This window comes from Amia ocellicauda, chromosome 9 (genome assembly GCF_036373705.1).
Source record: "Amia ocellicauda isolate fAmiCal2 chromosome 9, fAmiCal2.hap1, whole genome shotgun sequence".
NCBI lineage: Eukaryota > Metazoa > Chordata > Actinopteri > Amiiformes > Amiidae > Amia > Amia ocellicauda.
The window spans coordinates 32059891-32074613 of record NC_089858.1 but is presented as its reverse complement, the minus strand read 5'-3'; the positions used below and the strand labels follow the sequence as shown (position 1 = coordinate 32074613).

The 14723-nt window shown below is 39.5% G+C and overlaps 1 protein-coding gene across 3 annotated transcripts; it reads left to right on the top strand.

Annotated features, from left to right (window-relative positions):
* Positions 1 to 1030: 1030 nt before the first annotated feature.
* Positions 1031 to 7429, top strand: mthfsd (methenyltetrahydrofolate synthetase domain containing). 3 transcript variants are annotated; one of them, XM_066714091.1, is made up of 9 exons: positions 1031 to 1284; positions 1434 to 1537; positions 1782 to 1895; positions 1931 to 2044; positions 3037 to 3150; positions 3742 to 3832; positions 4025 to 4137; positions 4460 to 4585; positions 6034 to 7429. In XM_066714091.1, exons 1-9 carry the CDS (start codon positions 1257 to 1259, stop codon positions 6562 to 6564), a joined length of 1335 nt encoding a protein of 444 aa, XP_066570188.1. In that variant the 5' UTR covers positions 1031 to 1256; the 3' UTR covers positions 6565 to 7429. The 3 variants fall into 3 exon arrangements, with proteins under 3 accessions (XP_066570188.1, XP_066570186.1, XP_066570187.1); XM_066714089.1 differs by lacking the exon at positions 1782 to 1895; XM_066714090.1 differs by lacking the exon at positions 1931 to 2044.
* The last annotated feature ends 7294 nt before the right edge of the window (positions 7430 to 14723 follow it).

Genomic DNA, 14723 nt, shown 5'->3' with positions numbered 1-14723 from the left:
GTCGAATAATTTCAAATTGGTTTCTTGAACATGACAATGAGTTCACTGTACTAAACTGGCCCCCACAGTCACCAGATCTCAACCCAATAGAGCATCTTTGGGATGTGGTGGAACGGGAGCTTCGTGCCCTGGATGTGCATCCCACAAATCTCCATCAACTGCAAGATGCTATCCTATCAATATGGGCCAACATTTCTAAAGAATGCTTTCAGCACCTTGTTGAATCAATGCCACGTAGAATTAAGGCAGTTCTGAAGGCGAAAGGGGGTCAAACACAGTATTAGTATGGTGTTCCTAATAATCCTTTAGGTGAGTGTATGTCAATGCACTCTTCTCCCTCTTGACTGGAAATTCAGGCAATCCTTGTATTTTTCAGTTGCTTCCTTCGCCTTTTAAGAAGTTGGCACAAGTCTACCCCTGTTTAATCAAGGAAATCCATATTGGGCCCAAGCTCTACAGTTGCAGTTTGTAGAAAATATAACCCCCTTGCTGAATATGAAGCTAACTAAGTGGCCTGGTATTACTTAACCCCTTACATTGCATGCCATTCAACTTTTGCATTAAATCCTTGCAATACTTGAAATCCTTGCAGTACTGTTGTACCCCCCACTAGCTAAAGCAGTTCATCTTTTTCATATTCTTCAAATGTATGATGCGAATTAGAAAATATGCGAATAAGACGCTAGAATGCAATTCCAGCCTCGCCACATTGTAAGCATTGCGTATTGTAGAGTGGAATAACAGAACACATCGCTTAGACTGTGCAGTAAAACACAATATTCAGCAAATTAACTGTACATAATGACACTCATGCTTAGCAAAATTACGACCTATTTTATTAGTATTCAGAATACCAAGTAATTAGAAAAGCTACGTTAAATAGGAAAACCATGAATGATTATTTGTGATTTTTAAGCAGCAGTCTTGGCGATATGGAACTACGCAGTAAAGATATAACAAACGAATCGCGAATTGCGTTTTTGGTTGCCCAGGAGTTTTGGCTTTCGATGGCCACCGTAGTCTGTCCAAATAAAACGTGTGTCAGAAAACAGCTGTCTAAAGTTCCCAGCGTGTGCAATGAATGTGTTTATTGATGCCTAACATTGTAACACACGCTGTTATCACCATATCATTAGAAGTCCATTTGTAAGACTTTATTGTATTTATTAGTAATTCGTAGCCAGCATATTTATAGTGTATTATATTTGTACAAAGTAGCATCCAGTTTCCTAGGCGGCCACTATAAAACTTTGGGAATGGAACCTGCTATCAAGTTAAATCCTGGTAAATGTACTTTTGAAATGAATCTGTAAAAGTGTATTTTTTACTGACATATAAAGTAACATCTTATCTACGTGTTCCCTTTCGCTGTTTCTATTTTCTCATTGTATACTCATTATTTGGCTTGTGTCCGTCTGTCTTTTTAATCCAAGGCTGTACGAAATGGGATATTCGGCAGAAAGTCTGGGATTACATTGAAGCCAACAATCTGGCCAATTTCCCCAGACCGGTTCACCACAGAATACCCAACTTCAAGGTAACAGAAATATTTTCTTCCGTGTTTTATATAATTGTAAATGAATATGCTGCAATGGAATGGGATATGGTCGATGTTGTAGGTATATTTATACTCGAGCGTTACTTACATGCACTTGAAAGTATTGTATTTGCTTTGGTTTAATCAAAATAAGTGAACATATGTTATTGTCTCTGTGAGTGATGTGAAGTGTGTTGTGATTGCGCTTTTGTGCTGGATTTGGTTCTGTTTTTCACACGGACAGGGAGCCGCACAAGCAGGGGGAAAGCTGGCAACTTTACCGGAGTTCAGGTCCTCTAGTGTTGTCAAAGTGAACCCAGACAAGCCCCAGGAGCAGGCTCGCTTTATTACCCTGGACGTAAGTCTCCATTTCCCCCTCTCTGTTTGACACAGGGGGCCTATGCGGCTTGTGAACACGTCACAAACCTGGAGGTGTTCCAGAATGCGAAAGAGGTCAAAGTGGACCCCGACAAACCGCTAGAGGGAGCTCGCCTGGCTGCCCTGCAGGTACTTGTCGGAAGTGGAAAATCGAGGGAAAAAAATAGGGGGTTGACAATTGAAATTAAAAATAACATAACAAACTTAAATACTATTTAATTTTTATTTTGTGCAATTGAAAATTTGACATTCTAACCAAATCGTAAAGGAATGTACGAATCAATGATTGCCGCATATGAAACAAGCTATTTGATTAAGTTAAATGAATATACAATGTGTTAATAAAAACTATACATTTAATTGGCAAAGTATATAAAATAGGTTCAAGTATTTTTTATTATTGATTGAAAATCTGTAATATAAGCTGAGTTGATTTAAATCTGCCAACCTTGCCATTCACACGCAGTTAAGAATTGCATTAGCAGTCTTTTCTTTTACACTGAGAATTAAAGTTTGTTAGTCTTTCAGTATCAGTGTCGTTTTAAATGTTCTGTTCTGGTTTCATTCACTGTCTTGAAAAATGCCATTTTATTTCAAAATACCACTGAGAGACAGTGTTAGAAGGAAAAAGGTGTAGCGAGATTTAAGTTATGGTAGCTGTTGCATATCATTTTCAAATCAAGTTAAATAACAGAATTTGCTCTGATTAGCACTCAGTTGTGCATTTCGCTTAATGAGTGTATAATCTGTCACCAATTTAAAATATGATTTTATGCTCTTATCTAGGTTGAATCATATGCAACAATACAATTGCAATAGATTAAATTGAAGATAAAATAAAGTAAAAAATAAAGAAGCTTAAGAAATCAGGCAAAGCATTATTATACAGCACATGTGGACAATATCAGTGAGAATGTAGTAGAACTGTTAAAAAGAAAAGGCACTTATCTTATCTACACTTATCACAACAGACGATCAGATCAACCTTTTGTTGTGATCTGATCCTTTATAGTGGTAGGTGTAGTTATGCCTTTAGTTTAGTCATTAAATATTAGTCTGGAGAAAGGAGATTTGTGTTACTCTTAGAAATGCAAAGGGAATGTCCTTTTGTTTGTTTTTAGGCAAGAAAAACATTGCTGGTCCCCACCCCACGCCTCAGGACTGGGCTGTTCAATAAGATTGTCCCACCTCAGGGAGCCACAAAGGAGGAACTGCGTATCTGCTCCACATCCCGGGTGATCTGTGTCCCCTGTGTGTCTTGTTTGTCCATCAAATATAATGACCAAGATTATCCGCACAGATCCATCCTCATTTCTTGTTTTTCATTGGAAAAAATATATATTTAGGAAGGCAAAGTTTCTCTTTTATTGGATCTACAGTAAACCAGTCAGCCAGTGTAGTGCTGTGCATTAAACCATAGCTATTGGGATGTTTTTCTAGGAGGAGTAAATGGTGTGAAAGGAAAGCACATGGAATAAACTTGAGCTGCATTTTGGAACCTGATAAACAGGGATCCTTCAAAATGCTGCTGCATTCTATGATTGACTGAGCTGAGTGTGCTGTTCCTTATTTTATTGCTGTTGGAGTGGCCAGTCCCATACTTGGAAATCCACAGGGTCTTTTGGTTTATCTTTTATCCAAGACCCCCAGAAAGTAATTGACTCTTAATTGGGCACTGTTGGTTCCTGTTATGAATGGTCATAAAGCCTGAAAACATAAAGGATATTCTGTCATCTGACTTCACTCTTTTTCTCTCTACCTACCTTTCTGTCTGTGTATATCATTTTGTTTTAATGACTTGCTCTCTTTGACTCTGGCTTTTGCAGGGTGTTAAGGAGTATAGTGTGCCCATTGGTTTGGACGCTTCGGTGCATGTTGACCTGGTTGTGGTGGGGTCCGTGGCAGTGTCTGAGAAAGGTGAGATGCACTTTAAATGCTGGTATTCTTACAACCTGTATAACACATTTTGTATAAACTAATGTTTACGGCACTGTAGGCTGTGCATTTTGGTCCTCTCTATTATGGGCCCAAGGTGGACTGGTTTGGTTTCTCCTCTGCATCTCAGATGCTTCTGCTCTGCTCTTGTTAGCTCCTTGTCTTTCTCACCAGGCTATCGCATAGGAAAAGGAGAAGGCTTTGCAGATCTAGAGTATGCCATGATGGTGGCAATGGGAGCTGTGACAGACTCTACAATCATTGTTACTATTGTCCATGACTGTCAGGTTAGCACTCAAAAAAATCCAGAGTTCTTTAATTAATGTGAAGTTTCAAAATCGGGCAAAATCTTAAAAAGAAATGTAGTTAATCTTAACATTTTTGGACTGGCAACTATTTTATTAGATGTTTCTGTGGAACATAAGCTTTTATAGCAGTAATGTCAGAGCTTCAGGTATAAACAAACCCCTATAAATACAAATCTTAAATAGATTCATGAACTGGCTCTGATTTCACATGGTTATTCTGTAAAAGCAATATGTGATAAAATGTTTCCAAAAGCCATTCCAAATCTTGGTGCATTAACCAAACTGTGTATACATCCTGCAGATTGTTAATATTCCAGAGGAGCTTATTGAAAGTCACGATCTCACAGTGGATTACATCCTCACGCCAACTAGAGTGATTAAAACTGACTGCACATGCCCAAAACCACAGGGGATTTTGTGGACTAAGGTAGGTTGCTTCTCCAAAATTGCACTACCTCATTCTTCAGAAAAAGAAACTGAATTCTTTCTGAAATGGAAGCTCAAGTGAAATTACCCTTTTTAAATACAAAGTATAATTTCCATGTGTACTTGCACAGTAATTGACACTGAAGCCCTGGATTGTTATTCCAGACTGAAGCTATTTCAGCCACTGAAAGTGCTTTTCAGACTCTGAATGACAGGAAATATGACGAGTAAGAATATAGGTGTAAGATATTTCTCTTGTAATGATAATAACAATGGCAACTTTACAAAAAATATTGCTCCCAGGTGGGGGCACTGCTGTTGTGCTGTTGCTTCACTAAATGGGTAAATGTAAAAAATAATGTGATATCTTGTAACAATTGTAAGTCACCCTGGATAAGGGTGTCTGCTAAGAAAATCAAGTAATATATACATGCTTCTGTGGTGATCCAGCTGAATAAAGTGATTTGTAATGGTTTCATTAATGTAAATGCAGCCTTCCTTAATTTAAAAATGTGCAGGTTAAATTGAGTTTTTTTCCTTGCATGCTTTTTTTCCTGAGGTTAGATGAATGTAATTGTTCAACCCACCTCATGGCATGATGCTGCTGGTGGCCTGGGATTTAAAGAAGCCCTGCCAATTCTTGAGGCACATTAAGAACTAAGAATGAAGTGCATGACTAATCAAACACTTTTAACCTGGCACGCACAGATTTTCATGTTTAATGGAAACGGGTCACAAGGTCAAGGTTGGAACAATAGACTTACATATCCTGTGCAGAATTGGCAATGGTGCTTACAAACGAAGGCATTCCAGTCAGTGCTCGTATCTAGGAAGTCTTGTCAAGTTTTCCTTTAATGTCCAGATAATAGTTTTTAATCAAGAATAAAGAAAGACAGAGCCTCATGGATAAGAATGAAGTGGATTTCATGAAGGGAATTATCAGGGATAGAAAAATGCAATGAAAGTCTCTTTACTGATGCTAGTCAACTGTGGGCTGAACTTTAAAGGGAGGTTGGAATTCTTCCATATCAGCTTTTTGTTTGTTTAATTAATAGTTCTTTGTGATATTTCGAATCCGATTATTTTAAGGAACTGGCCACATACAGCTATCACAGCTATTTGTTTTTCTAATATATATTTTAAAAAAAAGAACAATGAAAATGAACTTGTGTGATTTGATGAAGATATTGGTCAGTGTTTGTTGATAAGTGAGCCCTTGCGTGAGTAGCCATCATCCTGCTTCCCCCAGCTAAACTGCAGCTTACAGTGAAGAGCTTAACAATCTCCTAAAATGTGTGAACTACTGACTACTAACCACAAATTGTACTAAAATCACTTCTGCATGGACACTGGTTGAATGGCACTGTATGGTCAAGGATATGGAGCAGTCCCTCATGCTGTGATGTGGACTTTTTCCCCAGTTAAAAACTCATTTTTTGCTTCTCCCAGTGTGATGTGGACACACTGGAGAAGATCCCCATTCTGAAAAAACTCTGCCGTATGGAAGAAGAGGCAGGGAAAGATGTGGCTTTGAAGAAGGAGCTCCCTAGAGGTGACCCTAGCCAGGCTGCAGCAAGGGAGCCTGGGAAGCGGGATGGGGAGCCAGAGAGGGGCGGTGGGAGTGTCCCGGCCTCAGTGTCAGAAGTCCCCAGACAGGGCCGGATCACTACGGTTTACATGGGTGGCATTCCCGCCGGCCTGCGGGTGAGTGAGCTGAAAGGTGTGCTAAGAGAGCGGGGAGCCCTGCCCTTACGCCTGAACTGGCAGGGGGCACAGCACAGGGCCTTCCTGGATTACACCGACCTTCATAGTGCAGAGGAGGCCCTGGCAGCTCTGCAGGGGCTCATCCTCAGTGGCAACAGTGTCTGTGCTGAGCTGGCCAGGAGTCAGAGGGGTGACAGGAACGCAGGCCGGGCTCCCAGGAGACCCAAGGTGACCAAAGCTGCAGAGAGTGGAGCCCAAGACCAGAGCGCTCCATAAACCCACTGCTTTGCTAGATGTTCTTGACTCGATAGTTGGCCTGTGTGAAAGAGGACCCTTCTGTTCTTCATTGCTTTGCTGAAGATGTTGTACTCTTGATGATCACTTGTTGTATAATTTGGTAATAGAACATGGTGACAAATAAGGCATGTGTTGACTAGGAAACACGAGCAATGAGGAAAGTTTTATTTTTGTAGGAACTGGTATTATCTTTGAAACAGATTTGTATTAATATATATAGCACATTATTCTTATTTAGCAGACACCCTTTTCTAAGGCAGCTTACATGGTTCAACAATCACTAGCATACAATGTTACACACGCACCATAATACCAATGCGTCTATCACTATATAAAATCATCATTACAGTGAATCACATTATGGTATTAGAGAATATTAAAATGGTCTAATCTCAACAGCTGTGGCAGGAGGTTAGACATTGTGCAGTTCTGATGTTCATGGCAACTCATTTTGTCATAAATGAATGGTCCTCTAAGTGAACTGTGAGCACTGCCAGTATCTCCATGCTTTACAAGGGTTATTATATTCAACGTATAAGAATAATTAAACAATCATCAGCTCTTCATTACTTTTTAAACACTGAAGACATTTAATCAATTATATCCTGGTCAATTATACTGACAAGACGCAGAAGTGTTTCAAGGTTCTACTTAAATTGTGTAACAGATTCAGTTCAACTTGCTTTACACAAATATACATATGATTAATGCAAAACACCTGTAAGTGCAGTACATACCACAGCCCAAAGTACCAAATCTAAATGCTGAAACAAGGTGTGCTCCACTGATTTCATTTTAAAACCAAAAATGCCCAATAAAAAGCAGAAGAACCCACACATGCAAATGTATTCCATGTCAAGTTTTTTTACATTGTGCAATGTTTTTATTTAAAATCATAGCTCATTGTGGAGAGGTTAAAAAAATGATTTTATAAAATGCATACATTTGTGTATTTAATCTTCAGTTTTTTAAGAAATGAAAGCTTTCCTTCAGCTTCTCGCAGCTCACATTAACCAGGGGGGATATCAGACAGCAGTACATGGGCCACTTCATTAGGCCTCTTCCAACTGGCATGTTGTCTGGGTATTATGATGTCTTTATATACAGTACTGTGCAAAAGGTTTAGGCAGGTGTGAAAAAATGCTGTAAAGTAAGAATGCTTTCAAAAATAGACATGTTCATAGATTTATCAATTAACTAAATGCAAAGTGAGTGAAAAGATGAAAAATCTACATCCAATCCATATTTGGTGTGACCACCCTTTGCCTTCAAAACAGCATCAATTCTTCTAGGTACACTTGGACACAGTTTTTGAAGGAATTCGGCAGGTAGGTTGGCCCAAACATCTTGGAGAACTAACCACAGTTCTTCTGTGGATTTAGGCAGCCTCAGCTGCTTCTCTCTCTTCATGTAATCCCAGACAGACTCGATGATGTTGAGATCAGGGCTCTGTGGGGGCCATACCATCACTTCCAGGACTCCTTTTTTATTATTATTATTTTTATTTCTTGGCAGACGCCCTTATCCAGGGTGACTTACAACATACAGTGAGGGAAAAAAAGTATTTGATCCCCTGCTGATTTTGTACGTTTGCCCACTGACAAAGAAATGATCAGTCTATAATTTTAATGGTAGGTGTATTTTAACAGTGAGAGACAGAATAACAACAAAAACATCCAGAAAAACGCATTTCAAAAAAGTTATAAATTGATTTGCATGTTAATGAGGGAAATAAGTATTTGACCCCTTCGACTTAGTACTTGGTGGCAAAACCCTTGTTGGCAATCACAGAGGTCAGACGTTTCTTGTAGTTGGCCACCAGGTTTGCACACATCTCAGGAGGGATTTTGTCCCACTCCTCTTTGCAGATCCTCTCCAAGTCATTAAGGTTTCGATGCTGACGTTTGGCAACTGGAACCTTCAGCTCCCTCCACAGATTTTCTATGGGATTAAGGTCTGGAGACTGGCTAGGCCACTCCAGGACCTTAATGTGCTTCTTCTTGAGCCACTCCTTTGTTGCCTTGGCTGTGTGTTTTGGGTCATTGTCATGCTGGAATACCCATCCACGACCCATTTTCAATGCCCTGGCTGAGGGAAGGAGGTTCTCACCCAAGATTTGAAGGTACATGGCCCCATCCATCGTCCATTTGATGCGGTGCAGTTGTTTCCACCTCCATGTTTGACGGTGGGGATGGTGTTCTTGGGGTCATAGGCAGCATTCCTCCTCCTCCAAACACGGCGAGTTGAGTTGATGCCAAAGAGCTCGATTTTGGTCTCATCTGATCACAACACTTTCATCCAGTTCTCCTCTGAATCATTCAGATGTTCATTGGCAAACTTCAGACGGGCCTGTACATGTGCTTTCTTGAGCAGGGGGATCTTGCGGGCGCTGCAGGATTTCAGTCCTTCACGGTGTAGTGTGTTACCAATTGTTTTCTTGGTGACTATGGTCCCAGCTGCCTTGAGATCATTAACAAGATCCTCCCGTGTAGTTCTGGGCTGATTGCTCACCGTTCTCATGATCATTGAAACTCCACGAGGTGAGATCTTGCATGGAGCCCCAGACTGAGGGAGACTGACAGTTATTTTGTGTTTCTTCCATTTACGAATAATCGCACCAACTGTTGTCACCTTCTCATCAAGCTGCTTGGCGATGGTCTTGTAGCCCATTCCAGCCTTGTGTAGGTCTACGATCTTGTCCCTGACATCCTTGGACAGCTCTTTGGTCTTGGCCATGGTGGAGAGTTTGGAATCTGATTGATTGATTGCTTCTGTGGACAGGTGTCTTTTATACAGGTAACGAGCTGAGATTAGGAGCACTCCCTTTAAGAGAGTTCTCCTAATCTCAGCCCGTCACCTGAGTGGTATGCCTCCCGGGCTGGACTTTGGGAAGGGGTGGCCGTGGCATAGCCATCCTCCTTCACTTGTCCTTTCTCTCATGTGGGGATTGGGTGGTGTAGTGCAGAAAATTGACGGCCTGAAGGGAATGAATCAGCGGTCTGGAGCATCTAACCAGAAAGAATGATTGACCAGGCTTCTGCAAAAAGGCAGAAAGGTGGCAGACCTGGGTTGTTGGAGGAGTTGGAACTGAGAGAGAAGTTTAGAGATGGGCAGAACCAAGAAAAAGAGTGATACTGGTAATTGAACTTTGTTTATGAACTGTAACTTTGATAATAGATTGTAATTGTGACTGGTTGCTATGTGCTCGGTGTTTGTTTATTAGTGTTTTATGTGTAGAGAGGGAGCTGTTACTAATTTAGTTAGGCTCACGAGGAGCTAGGGTTTTATGCGTTGTGGTTCAGTTGTCAGGGTAAACAAATAGACATACAAAACCAACACCAAAACCTCTTTCTGCCTAAACTAAACACATGTAACAGAGCCCTCTCTACACCTTTCACTAATATAAACATGAACGCAAGACAAACAAAAAAACAATCCATTCTGACTCCCAGGCTCTCGTATCGAGGGGAGCGACAGTCATGGGGGAGACAGCGGTCATTTGTCCCCCGGTAATTTTCCTTCCCCAGTGTCCAGGGAGGAGCAGAGCAGTTCAGGGTGGTCCTGTACTGTGCCACCCAGCATGGTGTCACAATGGTCACCATTTGATTACAAAAACCTGCAAAGAAAATGTTATAAATTGATGTATATTTTACCCATAGTTCCTTGCAAAATTATTCCAGTTCTGCCAAGTTCGTTGGGGACAGTTGATAGACCGCAATCTTCAAGACTTGACATTCTTTTTCTGTTGGATTCAGGTTTGGACTTTGACTGGGCTACTAAAGGACATTCACTTCCTCTATTTTCAGCCTTTCCAGTGTGGCTTGGGCCTTGTACTTCAGGTTATTGTCCTGCTGAAATTTGATTTTTTCAACCCAGTGTTAATTCTTGGCTGACTCAAGCAGGTCCTCTATGATTTGCCTGTTTTTGCATCCTTTTCCCCCTCAGTCCAAGCTTCCCCGTCCCAACTGATGAAAAGCATCCCCATGACATGATGCTGATGTGATGTGTTGGGCTCGTGCCAGGTGTAATGGTTTGAATTTAGACCAAAAGGTTCAATTATTGTCTTGTCTGACCACAAAACCATGCCACATTTCTGCAATATCATTTACATGCTTTGTGCAAACCCCATATGAGATTTAAGATGAGTCTTTTTCAGTAATGGCTGCTTTCTTGCCACTCGCCCACATAGGCCAGCTTTGTACAGGGACTGGGATACTGTTGATGTATGAACACTGACCCCCATCTCAGACATAATACTTTGGACATCTTTCAAAGTCACTGTTGGCTTCACAGTGGCATCCCTAACCAATTTCCTGCTTCCCCGACTGCTCAGTTTGCAAGGTCGGTCTGATCTAGGAACTGGTTAATATGAAATGCATTCAATTTTTAATGATTGTCTCCATCGTACTCAGTGACTTTTCTTGTATTCTTCTGATCTGTGCTTCTCTTCCACTTTTTTCCCCCACTTATTTTGAATTTTGAATTTTAAACAAGTCTTTTTCACCTGAACTGATTTAGGATTGCCATAGCAAAGGGGTTGAATACTTATGCAACTGACAATCTTCAAATTGCCTTGGAAACTCAGAAGGCAACAAAATGTGGAAACTGCAGGGGGGTGAATACTTTTGCAAGGCATTTTGTGTATGGCCCATTGCCATTTTAACATTTTCATTGATGTCACATATATATATACACTCACCTAAAGGATTATTAGGAACACCATACTAATACTGTGTTTGACCCCCTTTCGCCTTCAGAACTGCCTTAATTCTACGTGGCATTGATTCAACAAGGTGCTGAAAGCATTCTTTAGAAATGTTGGCCCATATTGATAGGATAGCATCTTGCAGTTGATGGAGATTTGTGGGATGCACATCCAGGCCACGAAGCTCCCGTTCCACCACATCCCAAAGAAGCTCTATTGGGTTGAGATCTGGTGACTGTGGGGGCCAGTTTAGTACAGTGAACTCATTGTCATGTTCAAGAAACCAATTGGAAATGATTCGACCTTTGTGGCATGGTGCATTATCCTGCTGGAAGTAGCCATCAGAGGATGGGTACATGGTGGTCATAAAGGGATGGACATGGTCAGAAACAATGCTCAGGTAGGCCGTGGTATTTAAACGATGCCCAATTGGCACTAAGGGGCCTAAAGTGTGCCAAGAAAACATCCCCCACACCATTACACCACCACCACCAGCCTGCACAGTGGTAACAAGGCATGATGGATCCATGTTCTCATTCTGTTTACGCCAAATTCTGACTCTACCATCTGAATGTCTCAACAGAAATCGAGACTCATCAGACCAGGCAACATTTTTCCAGTCTTCAACTGTCCAATTTTGGTGAGCTTGTGCAAATTGTAGCCTCTTTTTCCTATTTGTAGTGGAGATGAGTGGTACCCGGTGGGGTCTTCTGCTGTTGTAGCCCATCCGCCTCAAGGTTGTACGTGTTGTGGCTTCACAAATGCTTTGCTGCATACCTCGGTTGTAACGAGTGGTTATTTCAGTCAAAGTTGCTCTTCTATCAGCTTGAATCAGTCGGCCCATTCTCCTCTGACCTCTAGCATCAACAAGGCATTTTCGCCCACAGGACTGCCGCATACTGGATGTTTTTCCCTTTTCACACCATTCTTTGTAAACCCTAGAAATGGTTGTATGTGAAAATCCCAGTAACTGAGCAGATTGCTTAAATCACCTTTCTTTCCCATTCAGACATTCAGTTTGGAGTTCAGGAGATTGTCTTGACCAGGACCACACCCCTAAATGCATTGAAGCAACTGCCATGTGATTGGTTGGTTAGATAATTGCATTAATGAGAAATTGAACAGGTGTTCCTAATAATCCTTTAGGTGAGTGTATATATATATATATATATATATATATATATATATATATATATATATATATATATATATATATAAAATTTACTTTAATTTAATGAAAAAATAAGTACATAATAGCAGCAAACATAGTTCACACTGCTTAGTTTGAAACCTTGACTAGTTTCTTATCATTGAAATCCAGTAGAGGGGCAGTCTTACTGGGACAGCAACCCCATTACTTCACTGTCCTGTCTGTGTCTCAAGTCAGAGATTTGAGATGGGAGATGCATCTGCATTAACTTTTAAATGGCTGTTTGATTTTCAAGTGGGTGATGCTTTTTGTACTTCATTACAAGCTGTGTACCTGTATACAGTGGAGTCACTAGGTGGGTGTAGTTTAGACTAGGCTGATGGATGACTTTATCGCATGTCTTCTTTCCTAAACAAGCTGGGTTTTATAGAGTTATCGTGTGAATAGACGAACAGCTGTGGGCTGGGAGAGGAATTTCACCCTTTGGCACAGCCAGCATGCTCTGTCTAACATCATCAGCCGGCCAATGTGTGGTCCCTACTTTTCACAAATGTTGGACAGCCTCTGTAGAGCTGATATAAAGGAATTTGCTGAAGTTCAACAAGTGGTCAGTATTCATGATAATTCAGCAATGTTTAAGGCAAGTGCCTGGAAAAACATCAAAATAACTGGAATCTAGACAGTGTTTGGTGAATATTTTCAGTTTTATATCATAAAACAAGATGATCTCTGTTAAAAAAACAAAACAAAAAACAAAGGATTAATAGAATTGTACATAATTATTTGTATATTGCAATCAATTAATGCTATTGTTATTTATTTATATTTTTTGTATAAATGTTAAATTAAAAAACATCAGCCGTCCCAGAAAAGTTTCTTCTCTGTGCTCCAGTGGACTCACCTAGACGGTACTAGTGGGCTTGTCTCCCGGTCGGTTTGGGAAACCATTGCCTGAATTGTATCGGTTTTCTCTTAGGCTCTAAAGATATTCTTCTCCTAGTATACATTGATGTTAATGAAAAGTTAGGTGTGAAGATTAAAAACTGAAAATGATTCATGAAGTAAAGTTGAAAAATAAGTACTTTTTTAGGTCTCTACTATTTAAATGTTCGTTATGTTGTTTTCAAGATATATGCTCTATAGTTACACTAAAAAATTAAAAATAAAACATAATTCGTTCTTAAAACAATGGCATTTTTGTTAAGAAAAAAACAAAAAAACAAAAAAAAAACACTTTGTCCCCGATTTAAAACATTGTACCAATTCGTGGAGTGCAATTTCGAGAGCCTGTTGATTTTATGATCTCGCCGCCGCTAGATGTCGCTAAAGGTAAATACATTGCAAGTTTTCAACTTTCCATCCACGCACTGTCAAAATAGTTGAAAACATCTTGAAGGTATTATGAAGGGTTTTTTTTTTCCCAAAAAAAGTAATCAAATATACATTGATTCATCATACGGTTTTTGTCGAATGTTTAAATATTACTTTGGCAATGGGATCATCTTGTTTTTGTTTGCTTTTCAAAAGAATATGTTAATTCAGGGATCTGCTCGCTTATTTTGTTTTATATATTTTTATATGTACTAAAAATCGAGACAGAGGGAGAGAGAGAGGGAGAGAGCGAGAAAGAGAGAGAGAGATTAATGCATTAATGCATTAATGCATATTCTCGAAATTCATAAGATATCTCTGTAGACAAGCAGAATATTTAGTTTTGTTATGATTATGTATTGTATTCGGTTATATTCTGTTTTATTTTAATATTAATATTATATTTATATTTATATATTATACTGAAATGTGACAAAATGACCTATACTTAATATACCACTATACAATCTGCAATAAAATCATGTTTTCCCTCATTTAAGAAGAATATAATGTTTGAATGTATTCAAATGGTGAGGTTGCTAATTTCGAAGTACATAATGATTCTTATTTTATTGGGAGTTTTCATTTATAAAAGACAAATATAATGTTTTTCTGGTGCTGAAAATGTCATACTTTTATTACAGTGGATACATTGCTCAGTGGCTTAGTATGAAGCTGAATTTGAGTTCACATGTTGTCGTATCAACTCAGCCGTGTAATAGACAGTCTCTGGAGTTAACGATATATAAAACTTGCAATTCCTATTATGTATTTTTTTTCGAATTTCTGAAAACGAATTTCTTATTGATATATCAGAACTTGTTTTTAAGGAGTTGCTCTAAAATAAATGTGTGCTATTTTGTTTGATGATGATAATAATAATAATAATAATAATAATAATAATAATAATAA